General features: G+C 40.7%; 1 protein-coding gene across 4 annotated transcripts in view; it reads left to right on the top strand.

The window, feature by feature from the left end:
• The window catches only part of ORC2 (origin recognition complex subunit 2), a 157923-nt gene that overhangs the window by 86412 nt on the left and 53591 nt on the right, over window positions 1-17920 (top strand). For all 4 annotated transcript variants that reach the window (XM_033945473.1, XM_033945474.1, XM_033945472.1 and 1 more), the window contains exons 10-11: window positions 384-493; window positions 10212-10344. In XM_033945473.1, coding sequence (XP_033801364.1) covers window positions 384-493; window positions 10212-10344 — 243 coding nt within the window. The remainder of the gene's footprint in view (window positions 1-383; window positions 494-10211; window positions 10345-17920) is intronic.

Below are 17920 nucleotides of genomic sequence, written 5' to 3'. Positions count from 1 at the left end.
TGCTTGATAGCAGGACATGTGAATAGCTACGAGCTCTCTACATGATTAGTGCTGGTTGCACAAGTTTGGATGTTATAATTTTGATTACTATGTTACAGAGCAGAACAGAATTGTAGTGTCGGAGTTTTTTCCCCATTTCCCTCCTTCCAGTTATGTCTTTTATTACAGTACTACTTGATTGCTTTTGTACGAATTGAGGGGGCAGGAGCAGCTCCCTGGGAAATAGGCAGAGTTGAAACATGATTGACAGTTTTCTGCAAGCAACTTGCTGGTTAAGATATGGAACCCTGTCGTTTCAGGACCACTAGGCATATCTATAAAAAAAGATTACTGAGGTAAGAACCTAATCTTTCTTTCCCTCTTCTTCCCACTCTCAAATGCAGGAAACGTTACACAGCGTATTGGATAATGTCCCCCCTACTTTCCCTGTAGAACTGAAACAGTTAAACCAACAATATGAAGACCTATTTCATAAATGGATGTTGCAACTGCAGTAAGTATTAGAAGAGGTTAAGAAAAGGGAAACACTAGGTTGAATGTGATGCAGACTGATATTTAGGCTTAACGTGATTGATTGATCTATTAGATAGGACTTGAGAAGTCTAGTGTGTATTCTGTCATGACTGTGACTTGTATTGATTCTCTGTCTGATTGTGGCCAATTTAGCATATTTTCTGATGTTGAACGCTATAAATATCATATAATGTCTTAATATCTATTTAAGTTTAACCCTATGGGCACTTGGATGGTCCTGTGAAGCACTGCTCAGGCCTTACTTTGCATGTGCTTCTACATTTAGCATTTTGGGGAGGCTAGAGTTGGTGGGGCTATAATCAGGGTGTGGAACAGAGTAAGATAAAATCCTTAGCATGGGAGACAACACCTACTTCAGCAGTAAAAAGATAGTGGCGCATTTTTAAACACTGCAAAGAATGAATCCTTCAGTGTGTGGTTCTGGTGCAGCTGTATCAGCTGTTTCTCCAGTACCTCTGCACTATGTACTCCAGGAGTTATGTGCCATAAAAACAAATATAGTAATGTAATTTATTTCTTATATACCGCTACATCCGTTAAGTTCTAAGCGGTTTACAGAAAATATACATTAAAATTAAAAATAAGAAAATAATAAAGGTACTTAAAAAAAATTCCCTTTCTGTCCCGAAGGCTCACAATCTAACTAAAGTACCTGGAGATTAATAAATTAATTAAAAATAAAGATAGAAGAGGGAATAGAAATAAACATTTTAACAAGACAGCATTGAATTAAATTCTTTGGTAGATAGAAGAGAGAAGATTAAAGAGTAAATGCATAAGGGGAGACCGTTAAACAATAGAATTCTGGCGAAATTTAAAATGACATAAATGGTATTAAACTAAGAAAAAAGGCATAACAATAAATAAGATTAAAGATAATTCATAAGCAAGTAGGGAAAGAAAATAAAATAACACTTTGTCTTTAAAAAAGGGCTTCTTCATGGAAGAGACTTGGTTGATTGTCCCAGGATGTTATGTCTTCTTCCCTTTGATGGACTCTTATCCTTCTCACGACTCATTGTCCGTATCACTTCTGCCATCCTAATTGTTGCCACTAAGAATTAGCTCCAAATGATGCCAACAATGAATGCGAGATTTCCTCCTCTGTGGGAAAGTTACTCGTTGTTGAAAATCATTATGTTTTGTTTCTGATGTAACTGGGTCTGACATGAGACTCTTGTCCTGCTGTTCCTGTGCATATCGGCCGAGAGCTCTGGAAAGAAGCCGAGTTAATGGGTGAAGGGGTTCCGGGGTATAAGAAACCAGACTTCGGGTCGGGTAAGTGGAGACCAGATCTTCATCGCCGAAGTTAGGAGCGTAGGAGGCGGTGAAAGGTTTTGCGCCGATCAGGGGATGTTGCAGCCGGGTATTGGGGGTAAGGCGGAGCTTCCCAGGGTCATTTCCTGTAATAGGCAGTTTAATGAAGGAAACGCCTCCACAATTCTTGCCTTCGTATCTTGGTTGATGACTCCTGGTGATCCCCTGTTCGGTCCCAGCCGTGGTTCACTGACATTTAACGGTGGTAGACGACAACGGCTGCAACCCCATATTGGCTTCCAAACCGGAGAGCACGTCCGTTATATATGACAACATCTCATCGGTCTGTACAATCCCAGCTCTCCTCTCCACTCGGGCTTCAGTTTCCGCACACTACTGCTTAGGTGATCGAAGTCTCTGATGTTGTTGCGGAGAGTGATCTACCGTAAAAACCCCTGTCACCTCCAACCTCTGATCTCTATAACCGTTGGATTTGTGTCAAACTGTCAAGAAAAGACAGCTGGTTCCGTTTTTAAAGTAACAAGATCAATAAAAATTAGAAAATGTTACATGAGTGTAAATGTAGATAATAAAACCAAAATTATATAAAATCATAAAAACAAAAATAAATAAACAAAGAAAGAAAGAAAAAACTGTGGGAGGCACCAGTGTAGCAAACCTAACTCGGCGCCATCTTGTTAGAATAGTACACCAAAATAATACAACATATTAAACAGAACAATATTTGTAGTATTCTGGAAATATATACAAGTATTTAGCACAGATTTGTAAACCCTCCAGATACTGGAACATACTGTATCTTAATATAACTCTCAATGAGCTATTGAATTGAAAAAGGCATGAACTAAATCCAGATCCAAAATCCAGTATTAGGCATACAGTGAAATAATGCAAAACCATTTAGGACCTATAATGGAATTTTACCATGCCATAACACTAACTTTCAGGAGTCCCACAGAGTTCTTTCTAGAAAAAAAACAACACAGTAAACTGCAGTCGGCAGAAGAATATCAATATACATGTTGGAAAACTGGAGAAGTACAGAAAAATATCAATATACATGTTGGAAAACTGGAGGTAGTACAGACCAGTCCAGACAGAAGAAGCTAGAGTAGTACAGACCAATCCTACACAAACACTTGATCTTAACAGTATACCTGGTCTTTTTCACACATAGTCACAGGTAGACCCTCTTCAAGTGTAGAATAAGTAACCACAAATTAAAAATAGAACTCTGTTATGTCCCTTCCAGATTCCATAAGCTAGGTGTTCAATCCCAACCTGCAATCTGGGAGTTGCAGAAATCCACAACTTTTCTGAACACATGCTCCACCCCTTTAGCCTGAGAACCAGTAAACATATCCAGTTACAATTTCTGCAAATAGTCCATGCAGAAGTCTTTCACACTTGCTCTGCTTCTATTTCTTATTTTTTCGCTTAAAGTTCATTTCTCGGTGGCTTCAGTGTCTTGAGATCCCCTCTTCAGTTGTCCCCTGTTGAGAAAAGGATGCAGTCTTGCGGTGCTGGACTGCAACTTTACAGAGAAACTCTGGTGGATCTGTGGAGCCAGCCTGCTGTGTGCCACCCTTTTTAGAGTACCTGGGGTCCCTTCCCTTGGGAGCCTACTGGCCGGTGACCATAGGTCACAGGTTTCAAGCACAGGCTGTGTGTGTCTGGAGAGAAACCCACCTGGGTTTCAAAGCACAGGCTGCCTTTCCCGCCCCCAACAGCGTGGCAGATGATCCGTGGGGGCGGAGGTTGTAGTTGGTGTCTGGCCTGCTGGCAATCCAAAGATCTTCAATTCTGTGCATCTGGTGCTGTTTCTGAGGCAGAAAGTCCTTTTTCTCCATTCAGCTGCTTTTAAAAACGCTGACAGGCAAAGGCACTATAGAACTGTGAGTACCTCCAATATGTTCTATGGGAACTTCAGGGGTGGCTTGTGAGGAGCTTTAATTTGCATTTTTCACAGTTTCCGAGGGTAGGGTTCAGGTCTCCTATCTCCCCAGACCCCAAATCTTAACGTGCAGTGCTTGGGCCCATCACAGATGGACTTCATGGCATCAGCCAGGACCTCGAAGGTCAGGTTCTTCTTCACTCGAAGCACAGAGTGCAGAAGTTTAGGCCTCGACATCTTGGTTTGGCCCTGGCCAGCTCATGAACCTCTTTATGTGTTCCCTGTGTGGTCTCTGGTTGGTCAGGTCATCCGTCAGATAGTGTTGCATCCCGGCTTAGTGATCCTAGCGGCTCTGGATTTGCCTCCTCTTCCGTGGTATTCAGATTTCGTATGTCTTCAGCGGGTCTGGAAGCTCAAGTTCCCTCTTTATCGTGACATTCTCAATCAGGGTCCAGTGCCCATGGAGAACCCATAGTTTTTTGGGCTTCCAGCATGACTCTTCAGCATTCAGTCTTGATGGAGCATGGTTCGTCTAATTTTGTCATTTTGACGCTTTTGAAGTCTTAAGAAACCCTCTACTTTAGCTTCTTATACCAAAACCTGAAAGGCTTTCCAACAGTGGTGTGCCGAGGATCTGGTAGAGCCTCAGCAGGCTCCCATTCCAGTGGTTCTATCTTTTCTTCCAGCAAACTTGGATATGGGTTTAGCTGTGGCCTCCCTTAAGGTTCAGATAGCAGACTTTTTGTGTTTCCAAGCACATAGGGGTTCCAGTTCGCTTACTACTCATCCGGCTGTGACCAGGTTTCTGAGAGGGGCACTTCACTTGCGACTTCCCTTGTGTCTTTCTTTCTCTATGTGGAATTTTAACCTTGTTCTATGAAGTATTGTGAAAACCCTATGTGAGCCACTGAAGGTTGCTTCTCTTCTGAATCTGACAATTGAGTCTGTCTTTCTGGTCACCTTTCTCTTGGCATGGCATATGTTGGAGCGCCAGGCTCTTTTGTTCAGTGAACCCTTTCTACGGCTCACGGAAGTGGGGGGTGGTTCTCCGTATAGTATCTTGTATCGAAGGTAGTTTCCAATTTGTCAACCAGGAGGTTCGTTTGCCTGTGTTTCACTCCACGGGATCAGAGTGAAAGGATCAGACCTTAAGCTATTAGTACATCAGGAGATTCTTGCTCCGCTATTTGGAGAAGACTAATGACTTTCAGCTGTCTGATCTGCTCTTTGTCCTGACTAATCCATCTCAGTGAGGTAGGCCGGCTTCTAAATTCTCAATTACCTGTTGGATTCATATCACCATTTCAGTAACTTACATTGGTCACAGTAAAGAGCTGCTGGTTTCTCTTACGGCCCACTCGGCTAAACATGCTCCTGCCTTGTGGGTGGAGTCTCGAGCAATTCATTGTAGCGGAGCCGGTACCTGTGGAACAAGGAGGTCCGGCCCACGCTCACAGTTACGCCGCTCTGACGTGCCTCCCCAACTGAGAGAGGTCCTGCTGGTTACCATTCACTGGCTTATCAATAAAGCACAAAGACAGAAAAAAGTCAATTCTTCATTAATCCTCAGTAATACACTTTATTCAGAGAAAAGTGTGATATGTTCTGTCCAATAGTTTGTTCCCAAACACAAAGTCATAAAGCAAATACTTAAATCAGGCACTCAAGATGAAGCGGTCTCCAAAAAGCAAAAGGGACCAACTCAGCCCTTTGTTCAGGTAAGGAACATAAACAAAAAACAAAAACTATTCTCAGGAAATCAGGAGACCCAAAAACCAACAGTTCTCCTCACTAGCAAACAAAGTTCATTGTCACAGCACAGCTAAATAGTTCAGGTGCTTCAAGCCTTCAGGTATTCTGGCTTCTTCCCCAGCCAACTATACAAGAGCTGGCAGGGGGGAGGGGAGCAAGTGAATTCACTAATTAAGTAATCTGAGAAACAGACTTGCCACTAATGGCCCCACTATCCCAACCTGGATGGATAGTGAATTCTCCCCTACTTTACTCCCCTCAGGATTTCCCTCAATCCCTGTCAAAATACAGTCAGCTTAACTCCAGCTGACTGAATCACATTTAAAAAAAAAAACGTTTTTGTTTTTTTTTTCTTGCTTAAATCAAGCAGTGCTGGAACTGTCAGCACAAGTCCAGCAAAGGGTTTTCCCTTAACAAACCCCCTTTGCTCCCAAGCAGTGCAAACCCCAGCCCCAGTAGGGAAATAAACCACACATTCTCCAGCCCTGCCACTTAACTGATTTCCATCAGGACTTCTTCAGGCAGACTGGAGCTTTCACCAAACTCCATAGGTTCTACCCCGGGAAGCTGGTTGTCCAAAGGGTCTGTGTCAGGCTCCTGCATTTCCCAATCCCCAGCCTCTGGGTTGCCTTCAGGAGGGAAGAGCCTTCCCTGAGCTGGTTCAGGACAGACTGCCCTTCCTCCCTCTCAAAGCAGCCTCAAAAGTACTCCAGGGAAAACTGCCCTGCCCTTTGAGGGGGAGGAGTTTTCTGCCTACCTTTCCTGGCTGGCTTTGGGAGCCTAATCATTCCCTGCAGCTGATGATCTCCAGGGAAAGAAAGGTTTCTCAGGGGCTGTTGTGGGCTGTCCCAACTCTCCTCTTCTCCTCCCAGGGAATCAGACCTGTCTGCTACAAAGGGAAACCTGGGTTTTTCCCTGGGCTTGGTCACAATCCTATCCCCATGATTTGCCCTCCGAATCACAGGGCCAGGTTTAACATCAGCCTGCCCTGGCGAAAGCTGCATTTCAGGGATAGGATTGTGACATCATCCAGATGAAATTTGCAGGGCAGCTACTTGATCTTCACTTCATACCTTTACCTGGTTTTCCAAGTGGATGTGGCGGCTTGCTCTGATGCTGCTTTTGGGACCTTGAAGTTATGGGAAGGCTCTTCTGTCCCTCCCTAGATGCTGCCATTGCTTTGATACGTCACCTAGAGTATGAAATCCGGAAGGGACGTAGCAGAATGGAAGATTATGTTTTTTCCTTTGAAAAACATCTTTCTATTAGTCCCTGTCAGATTCCATATGACCCAACCTTTTTGTGTAAGCTGTTTATCTGGCAGGGACATATAGAGGAACTCCAAGAGTTTATGCAGGTATTAAATATCAATGATCCCTATATTACATTTTCTTTCCAGGTCAGTGATACTGCAATATCTTTTTTTGGATATCAATATACATCTTGAGGGAGATAGGATGCAGTCCACACTGTACAGCAAGCCATCAGATCGGAATTCACTGTTGCATTTTCAGAGTTCCCATCCCAGGGACCTACGCAACAGCGTTCCAGTTGGGGCAGTTTCTTAGATTACGCCATATATGCTTTAACGATGAGGATTTTCATATACAAGCAGGAAAGTTATCTGATAAGTTTGTAGAGCAAGGTTACCCTATGAGGGTGATTAAAAGATCCTGGAAATGTGCTAGATGCAGCCAGCGAAAATAGCTTTCAACTCAACCTCCTTGCCAAAATGATAAGAGTCTTAGCATGTGTAATCCCATATTCCGCCCAGGCTTAATGATGAAGAAATATTGGCCCATACTGGGAGTGCACAGAGGTATGAGGCAGGATCCAAAATTTGCTTTCAAAAGATCCCGAAATATAGGGGAAATGTTAAAATATAAGACAAATCCCATTATGGAGTGCCTTACCCGGAGCCGGCCGGTGCGTATACTCCAAACATGTGATTCTGTTTGATGTTATACCAATTAAGCGTATGTTCTATTTGAAATCCAACACAAATTGCACCTCTACGGGGGTGGTATACTGTATACGATGCTCTTGTCATAAATATTATATTGGTCATACCAAACGAATGATCAAGACTCATATAGGTGAGCATTTATGCAATATACACACGGCCACATGCAAGCTCCCCTGGTGGCTCACTGGACGGAGCTGGGCCATTCAGAATTGGCATTACAGTACACAGTCCTGGTTCAGGTACACTTTCCATCTGGTGGAGATATTTCCCAGGTTCTGTTAACTCATGAACAGGGATTCGTTCACGAGTGGCAGACCCTTCAACCAATGGGGCTTAACCAGGAAGTTGATTGGTTTCAGGTTTAAATTTTCGCATATATATTTTACATTTTTCTGCATAGTGGGCAGTTCCTGAGGGAGCCATCGGGTCTTTTATTTACAGTAGCGGGACAATCGAGGGTAGAACAAACAATGCAGGAAACTATTCCTTTTAAGTTGAACAGTAGTCCTCCAACTGCATTGCCACCAAAAGGGGGCGGTGCTTCAATATTGGGTTTTCAATCTCTACGGACAGGCGGGTTCACTGGAGTCCTATAGAACTAGCTTGTCCTTCACTATTGAAAATGTGATAGTGGAACTGAACATCTCCCTCCCCCTTTGGCAGGACTGTAGATAGAGGACTCCCACTCAGTTTAGAGCAGTGGTCTCAAACTCAAATCCTTTGCAGGAACACATTTTGGATTTGTAGGTACTTGGAGAACCTCGGAAAAAATAGTTAATGTCTTATTAAAGAAATGACAATTTTGCATGAAGTAAAACTCTTTATAGTTTAGAAATATTTTCTTTTGGCTAAGTCTTAATAATAATATTGTAATTTATAGCTAAAGAGACATATGATCAAGAAACTGTTTTGTTTTACTTTTGTGATTATGATAAACATACCGAGGGCCTCAAAATAGTACCTGGCGGGCTTTGAGTTTGAGACCACTAGTTTAGAGGAAACAGGAGCTACAAGATTGATGTGCAGGGAGATGTAAGGTAGCCAGAGACAGTCGAGGAACTGGAAAAAAATCTCAGATCTTCAGCAAGCACCCAGGACCAGAAGACAAGTGATTTGTGTGTGATTTATAGTGTGGTATGATTGCCATTCAAAATGGGGGGATGTCTTTCCCTTACCTTGGCTCTTAGGTTTCAGAGCCCAAGATGTGTTCAAGGAAATAAATACCCAAGCATAGATTACAAGTTTGAAATAATAGCTAAAGCTTTAGGGCATATAGCCACAAACCCAACAGATTTGCAAAACAGACTTCTAACCCCTATTTCAGCTAAGCTGTTTTTATTAACAATTTTCAGGATGCAGATGTATTCCCTTGTGTGATAACATAATTGACAAGCTTTCCCTTTCTCAGACCTTGTCTATTACATAAACAGGTACCCCAAAAAGGAGAAGAAACAAACTCTGCATTAATTTAAGCTAAAAAAAAAAAAAGGAGCAGAGAGGACCAAAAAGCTTTAATGACGGCAATGTGAAGTGAAAGATAAAAATGGACCAGACACAGATTATGTTTCGGTCACTAGGCCTGTATCAGGAGTCCTCATATTAGTCCACTCAACAAAGAGCACAGTAAAAAGGAGCTTGTGTAGTGTCTTAACATTGAAACCAAAGCTCACAATAGGTCATTAAAGTTTTTTGGTTTGTAGATCATAGTAACATAGTAGATAATGGCAGATAAAGACCCGAATGGTCCATCCAGTCTGCCCAACCTGATTCAATTAAATTTTTTTTTTCTTAGCTATTTCTGGGCAAGAATCCAAAGCTCTACCCGGTACTGTGCTTGGGTTCCAACTGCTGAAGTTTCCATCAAAGCTCACTCCAGCCCATCTATACCCTCCCAGCCATTGAAGCCCTTCCCAGCCCATCCTCAATCAAAGGCCATATGCAGACACATACCGTGCAAGTCTGCCCAGTACTGGCCTTAGAAAATAATAGTAAATATTGAAGAACTGATTCTAGATCCTCTCTGCTCTTTTTGTTTCATAAACAGGTAAACCTTATTTCTTTGGCCCATATGCTTCATTCTTTGACTAAGCTACACACACTTTGCTAATTTTTTCTTCATGTCTAAGCTTTAAAGCCCTTGCTAGTACATTTTGGTTCAACACATAATTATCCTCAGCCAAACATTCACAGCTTGTCCCCATCAAGGCTACTGTTTTCAACTTCAGAGGAACTTAACAGTTTATTAGATGACTGACAGACTTTCCACTTCTTCCTTATCCCCTACCAGACCCCAGCTCTCCAATTCTTCCGGGACATATCCAGGGCCCTCACAGGAGGTACAGATGCAAATGTCTAGATTTTCAGATGCAAATGTCTAGATTTGACAATAGGGAGATGAATACCTCAGTGCTGCCCATGCCATGCCCCCAATGTACCTCTTTTAAAAACCTAGCAATCACGGTGTCGCCATCACATCCAAATGTAGATCACGATTATCCCAAAATTGCTATTTTCACATGGATGCAATTTCCACTTGTAAATGCTGGATTTACATGGATTCACATCCATGTAAATGCTGTGTTATAGTAAAACTCATTTCGGAGTGTATATCTTAATGCTGATTTGGTATATTAGCCCCTTAGAAAACAGGTTCAGAGAAAACAAAATGTATTCATAGCAGAGGACAGCAGATAAAGACCCGCATGGTCCATCCAGTCTGCCCAACCTGATTCAATTTAAATTCAAAAGTTTTGCTTCAATTTCACATCTTCATGTTCTTTCTCATAGCCTTGGATTCAATATAGTGCTTTATGGACTGGGTTCAAAAAGAAATTTGCTTGAGAAGTTTCGTACTAGAATGCTGCAGGATTCAGTTCATATAGTAATCAATGGCTTCTTCCCAAATATAAGTGTAAAATCTGTAAGTATCAATAGTTTAAATTTGTTTTTCATATTTTTTCCAATTTTTATAAAGTTTGAGTTTTGTGGGAGAGACGTAGCTTGTAATGCATTGCTAAAAATCTAATTTTTAAAAATTAAAATCATAGATAATGTGGATCTACACTGCATTTGCTTCTTGTTCTCTTTCAGGCTTTATGTTTTGTGGTCATCTCTATCCTAATGTCTGCCTAATTCGTGCTTGGATTTCCTCACTTTAGCAGTTGGGGGGGGGGGGGGTTAAAAAGGGTTTTAAGATGGTTTCCCTGCATATCCTACCCCCACACAAACCTAAAATCCTAAAATTGCTGTTTTTGGGGGTTCTCTGTGGTTTTCCCTGGCTATTTTTAGTCAAAATCAGCACCTGCAGTAGCCATCTGGGATTTTTCCTGATTTGATTTTAGTTATTTTTCATATTTGCTAGCTTTGTTTTTGCAAGAAACTACATAGATCCCCAGGGCAGGATATGATGGATTCATGCCTTATTTGCAGTAGATGTCTGTCTGATGCGCAATCAAAAGTACAATCTCAGTGGTCTGTTCAAACTTGTAGCACATGTGGTAATTTGAGTATTATAGCAACGGGATATCAGATTTGACCTAAGAGTTCAAAGCACTCATCGGGTCTGTCAGTTCCTCATTCATCCCTGCTTGACATACTCATTTTTCCTTATGTTCATTTTTTGTTTTTTGTCATTTTTGTCTTATTCTATGAATCAATTAAATAAATTAAATAACTTAGCTTTTTTGAAAACTATGCCATATGCATGGTTCACAAGTGCTGCTCCAGCTTTTAAACGATACTCCCCTGTGCCAAAGCGTTTCGCAATTCTTTGTCAAGGCTGGGGATGCTGAAGGAGCACAAAACACATGAAACAAACTTATTAAGTTACAATTTTTCCTTATTTTACTAAAATCAGCATCAATATAGACCTACCTCATTATAATAACAATCGCTACTCATTATGCCATCGGCATCCAAAAGATGGCCACCAGCATTCTGACCACCCACTAAATATACTCCACCCCAGACGTCACATCCAATCTAAAGACAACTAAGCAACTCAAAAAATATGGAAAAAGCAGTTAGTCTAAGGAGCATGGAGTTAAATGTCAGCCTAATTTTCAAAAAAAGCTAAGTTATTTAATTTATTTAATTCATAAGAACATAAGAAATGGCTTCGCCGGATCAGACTCTAGGTCCATCCAGTCCGGCGACCCGCACCCGTGGAGGCCAAGCTAAGTGTTCTCTGCTGAGAAACCTTGTTTACTCGTATCCCCCAATGTGATTTGCAAGAAGGTGCGTATCCAACTTGCTCTTGAATCCCAGAATGTTGGTCTCCATCACGACCTCCTCAGGGAGAGCGTTCCAAGCGTCCACCACTCGTTGTGCGAAACAGAACTTCCTTATATTTGTCCTGGGCCTTGTGCCCCTCAGTTTCAGCCCATGACCTCTTGTCCGGGTCACATTTGACAATGTGAATAATTATGTTTCTTGCTCTATTTTGTCAAATCCTTTTAGTATTTTAAAAGTCTCTATCATGTCTCCTCACAGTCTTCTCTTCTCGAGGGTGAACAATCCCAGTTTTCCGAGGCGTTCTTTGTAGCTCAAATTCTCAATACCTTTAACTAGCTTCGTGGCTCGTCTTTGCACCCTCTCCAGTAGGGTTATATCCTTCTTTAGGTAGGGAGACCAGTGTTGGACACAGTACTCCAAGTGTGGTCTGACCATTGCTCTGTAAAGCGGCATTATGACGTCCGCCGATCTACAAAAATGACAAAAAATAAAAAATGAACGTAAGGAATAATGAGTATGTCAAGCAGGGATGAATGAGGAACTGACAGACCCGATGAGTGCTGTGAACTCTTAGGTCAAATCTGATATCCCGTTGCTATAATACTCAAATTACCACATGTGCTACAAGTTTGAACAGACCACTGAGATTGTACTTTTGATTGAACACATTCGTATTTTATATAGACTATTAGTGTGTGAAGAGGATGTCTGATGCGCAGCCATGTTCCATGTGCACTGCGGCCCGCGAGGAATGTGAGGTTTCCCGGATTCAATGCCTTTGACCTCTAAAGAGAGTCTTTTAGCGCCTTCTACCCCAGTTCCCATGAAAATGGTGTTGGGAGGCCATGGGGACTGTGCAGACGATGCTGTGGTGAAATGCAAGAGTGTCTCAGGAGATAAACCTCGTAAATCCTCAAAACATTCCAAAATTGGACCGCAGGGGTCGGCTTCCATCAGAGAGGATGGGTTTTCCCCAGATTTTATTAATATGCTATATCAGGCATACTTAGCTAAAAAGTCTCTGCCTGTCTCCCTTCTGCCGGTCTCCATGCCAGCCACATGGACCCCTGCTCCTGTGAACCAGGCATTTTCTCTTGCCTCCCCTCAGGGCTGCTGGCAAGTGAGCCAGTAGTGTCTACAGTTGTGCCAGATACGCATTCCATACATCTGCTTTCACATGGAGGGGTCGTGGCAGCCGTAGATGTGGCAGATCTTACAGATCTCCAGGATCTGGATCAGGATCAGTGTGGAGCCCCTGATTTGGGGGAGGATCCCACTGTGAGCAGGTTTTTCAAGCACACGCATCTTGTGGATTTGATCTCTGAATCTCTTCAGGAATTAAAACTAAAGTCTGAGCAGCCTGATGTGATCCCTTGGGCAAGAGCCTATTTGTGTCCACTGCAGGATGCTCTGCTTTCGTGCTGGAGTCTACAATGGGACCTGTTGCATGCACACCTGCCCTGGTGAAATGTGGCACGGAACAGTCTTGCCTGGTGATTGCAATCTCTCTCGCTCTCCAGGGGCCTTCCCTTCCAAATCTCGGATTAGGTGATTCTGTCTTCAGATGTGAGCCTCAAAGGCTGGGGAATGGTGTGTATGACAGTCCCTGTTCAGGGCCAGTGGGCTCTCTCAGCGTAAATGATCAATCACCTGGAGCCTTGGGCAATTCGGCTGGCATTTGTGGATAAGGGTACTGCTAAGAGAGACTGATAATTTGTGACCAACAGACTTTTTCATACCAAAATTCAAATTAATGACTGATGGACTTTCCTGCTTCATTCACCTCAAACCCTAACCAATCAAGTTTGAGAACCCACTATGTATAAAGACAAACTGCAAACCTCACAGCATACCCTGAAGTAAGCCATAATATGATGGCTGAAACATCAGTTCTACTTGACCAGCTGCGATTTGATATAAGTTAATACATTGTTTTATGTATTTTTACTGTATATAAATGTATGTTATTTTTTTAGACCCCTGACAGGCTTGATGCTGAAACACAGATTGTGTTGGATTACATCAATTAAAGTCATCTTTGTCCCTTTTCTTCTGGCTGGTTGTGCTATTTTGTTTGTTCGTTTTTATTTGTTAAACATTTTTCCCTATAATAAGTAGGCCCCATAATACTGAATTTTTAGCTTTTTTAAAAAAATAATAAAATTTCACTACCAATTTCAGTTTAGAAAGGTATACATAACTCAAATGACAGAGGAAGGGAAACAGAAGTAACAACAGCCTGTAGGAAAAAATAGATGAGCTACTATAACAGAGAAGGTATTGGACAGCATGATATTTAAATTTACTTCGTTACCAGTAAGAAAAACACTGTGATTATATATGTATTGTAAATAGGCAAATGATTGAAAAAGAAGGTGGGATCCCCACAGAAAAACACCCAAGATAGACAATGGTAGTGACTGAAATGCAGCCCTTTCTGTGTCTTGCTTCCTATGTTGTACCAGTGTTTAAAACCTTCCTGGCTAAGTTGGTGGGTCTATGGGTGAAGTTGCTTTCATTCTTTTTTGAAACCATATCCCATTGTGTGTACGCATATGGGCACACGTGTACTTAGAAACTGAGCTAGAGGTGGTAGCAATTTCCCAGCTCTTTATTTCAGTCCTTGATCTTGTATTAAATTGAACACATCTACATCTTTTGTCTGCAACATTTCATGGGTACTTGAATCTTCTCTTTTGGATATGCAAAACATTCTTTTACCCTGTTGTGTGTGTGTGTGTGTTTTGTCACCAGCGGGCTCAGGGCAATGGGTCCTGGGCCACTGGGACAAGGAAATACTCTTGTGTGCCGCGGAGGGCAACACAAGGAAAAAGAAAGTCAGGTTTAGTGGAAGAAACACAAACAAACTAGGAAGGTGAAAATCAAAACCCGGACTGGATTTATTCAGAACAAAATAAAACAGTTGCTTCACTCTTATGTTCTTAAACCAGTCCTCAAATAAGCCAAACATACACTTTGTCAGGATTCAGCGACAAATAATAAAGTCCCAAAAGATAAGGTTTGGCATAGCTTAAAAGTCCTATTGCTGTACAAAAACTTCAAAGGGTTTTAAACCCAAAAGCAATAAACCTTATCTTTCAAGCCAAAAATGGATTCTTTATATAATCAAGAGTTCCAGTCAGTAAGGTTTCACTCAAACCAAAAATAGTCCAAAACATAAGTCTTTACTTTCCTCAGGAAGACTTGTGCTTGTATCAGTGCACCAGCACTGATTCCTCCAGCAGCAGTAGTGCTGGGCAAGATGGCATGCTCCACGTGGTGATAATTTGCCAAGATTTGGCCCTCGATCTCACCGCATGAACGTGGGGCAAACCCCACCACCTTAGATACAAAATAGCCAAACTTCAAAAAGGAAGAAAAGAAGAACTAATCCACAACAGGATAAGTCCAACACAGCCCTTGTCAAAAGAATCCTATCCTGCTTTAAACTTAATGTAAATCAATGTACCAAGTCTAAATAATCCACTAATAAACAAAAAGATAGACTGGTAAAACTTAAGGTTTAAGATACCAAAAGTATTTGTGTACTCTCAGATACCCGTCTCTTAGATCAACGAAGTTTTCACTAAGGTTGTATATACGGGTTCAGATATCAATCATTGAGTACCAAAATTGCAAATAATATTGTGAAGTGCTATAAAGTGCTAAATAAACTCAAAATAAGTATGAAAATAAATCTGTTGCACTTATCTTAATGCACCCAATACACCCTACGGGACCCGTTTCACCCGAATTGGGCTTCTTCAGGGGTCAAATTTCTGAAAATAAATACATAAATGAAGAAAAATATTAGAATTTTCTTAAACCTTTAAGAATGAAACATGTGAACGTGCCTACGATAATAAAATCTTAAAATATATATGAATAAACTTACTTGTGTTGTCTCGAGTTTACAAGACAAAAAATGGCGCTTTTGCATCGAAGACGCCGACGCATGCGCTGTTATAAGCTACCTAATTACTCTATGCGCATGCGTGAAAGATACCATATGGTTAAAAAATTTTTATGAAAATATGCATATAAATGATTATCTTAACTTGGAAATTCAATAAAATACTCTCCAGTCTATATTGTTGTTGAGACCCTTAGGTGACATGGTTTGTAGTCTATATATCCACCTGATTTCTTTTTGAGCAAGCCGTTTTCTTCTATCTCCCCCTCTAATGTTATTTTCCTCTTTGTCAATACAAAAGTATTTGAGATCCTGAAATTTATGTTTTGCAGTAGAGCAATGTTCTACAAGTGGAGCTGTCATCTTGTTGTGTTTTATGTTGGATTTATGTTCAATGATGCGTGTTTTAAAACTTCTGGTCGTCATACCCACATATATTTTTTTGCACGGACAGAGAATGATATATATCACAAAATCAGATGAGCAAGTCAAAAATTTTTTAATTAAATATGTTTTTCCGTCTAACGGGTTCGTGAAAGAATTTTGTGTGATGGTTAAAGCACAAATGCTGCAACGGCCACATTTATGAAAACCATTAGGTAATAGATTTCTATGAGAAACCGCTAAGTTAGTATCCCTGGTGGACGAAAATAATTCCTTGAGATTGCGTTCTCTAGAAAACGCCATTCTCAACTCAGTGTTTTCAAAAATTTTATTTGATTGAACTATTTTCCAGTTATTTTTCAAGATCTGAGCTAAAGTGCTACCATCGTTGGAATATTTCAACACACAGGTCATAGTCTCTTCCTCAGGGTCATTGATTTTGTTTTTTTCTTCCATTAACCACTCTCTGTGGACGAATTTGGCTCTCTTCTTTGATTGTTGTAGTATATTCTTAGGGTAACCCCTATCTTTTAATTTACTGAGAAATTTCTTAGAATGTATCTTGTAATCATTCTGTTTTGTGCAATTTCTTTTAATACGTAGGAGTTGTGAAAACGGTAAGTTCTTCTTGAGACTGTATGGATGACAGCTGTTAAAGTTTAAAAAGGTATTTCTGTCTGTAGGTTTGGAATATAAATCAAATTCAAAATTATTGAGAGTTTGTATTATCTTTAAATCCAGAAACTCAATTGACTGAGTAGAAATCTTTATTGTAAATTTTAAATGATCATCACAACTGTTTAACCAATTGAAAAAAGCATTTAGGTCTTCTGGAGGTCCTGTCCACAGCATCAAGACGTCGTCTATGTATCTGAACCATTTAAAAATATGTGGTGCAAAAGGAGAATTTTCAATCCATACTTTCTCAAATTCACACATATAAAGATTAGCTACCGAGGGAGCAAACACTGCTCCCATTGCTACTCCCGATTTTTGTTGGTAAAATTCTTTGTTGTATGTAAAGAAATTTTCTTTCATGGCAATATGTGCTAAATTAAGAATAAAGTTGGTAGGAATAAAATGTGGCTGGACTCTTTTCTCCAACGTTGCCTTGATAACATCAAGAGCTTCGCTTTGAGGAATTGAAGTATATAGGGATATGACATCTAGAGAAACCAACGTAAAAGGAAAGTTGTGCTTAGAAATATTTTCCAGTTTCTTCATGATGTCTTTGGAATCCTTTATATACGAATCTGATTTGGTAACTTCATATTTTAAAAATTCATCTGTGAAGCTGGAAAGAGGCTCTAAAAGGGATCCTCGGGCTGACATGATCGGACGTCCTGGGGGATTTTCTAAATTTTTATGTATTTTAGGTACTGTATAGAAAATAGGAACCATCGGGTTAGGAGGATTCAGAAACCTATAATCTTTCTGTGTCAAAAAACCTTGTAAAAGTCCTTGATTGGTTAGCTGTTGTATTTTTCTTTGTAATCTTTTGGTTGGATCAAATCGTAAACATTCATAAATTAGAGGGTCCTGTAGCTGTTGTGTAATCTCTGCGTGGTATTTGCTTTGATCTTGGACCACGACTGCTCCTCCTTTGTCAGCTGTAGAAATAACGACAGACCGATCTTGAGACAAAGAATGAAGAGCCTTCCTTTCTTCTGAAGTCAAATTATTAAAACTATGTAGATGCTTATTGTTGTCTTTCCAATTTGCTACATCTTTGATTACACATTGTTTGAATGCATGTAAGACAGGATCAAGAGGAGTAGGGGGACACCATACACTTTTAGGTGATATAATCGACCGATCGTAAGTGGCTGGTACTCCACTGAAAAAAACTTTAAGGTGTAATTTTCTTATAAGTTTTTCTAAATCAATGTGAAACTGTACTTCATTAAATCTAGTAGAAGGTACAAAGGATAAACCCAAAGAAAGTACCTTAGTTTCTGTTGGAGTC

The sequence above is a fragment of the Geotrypetes seraphini genome, chromosome 5 (assembly GCF_902459505.1).
Source record: "Geotrypetes seraphini chromosome 5, aGeoSer1.1, whole genome shotgun sequence".
NCBI lineage: Eukaryota > Metazoa > Chordata > Amphibia > Gymnophiona > Dermophiidae > Geotrypetes > Geotrypetes seraphini.
The sequence above is the reverse complement of the archived record's forward strand: the minus strand, read 5'-3'. Positions and strand labels throughout refer to the sequence as shown.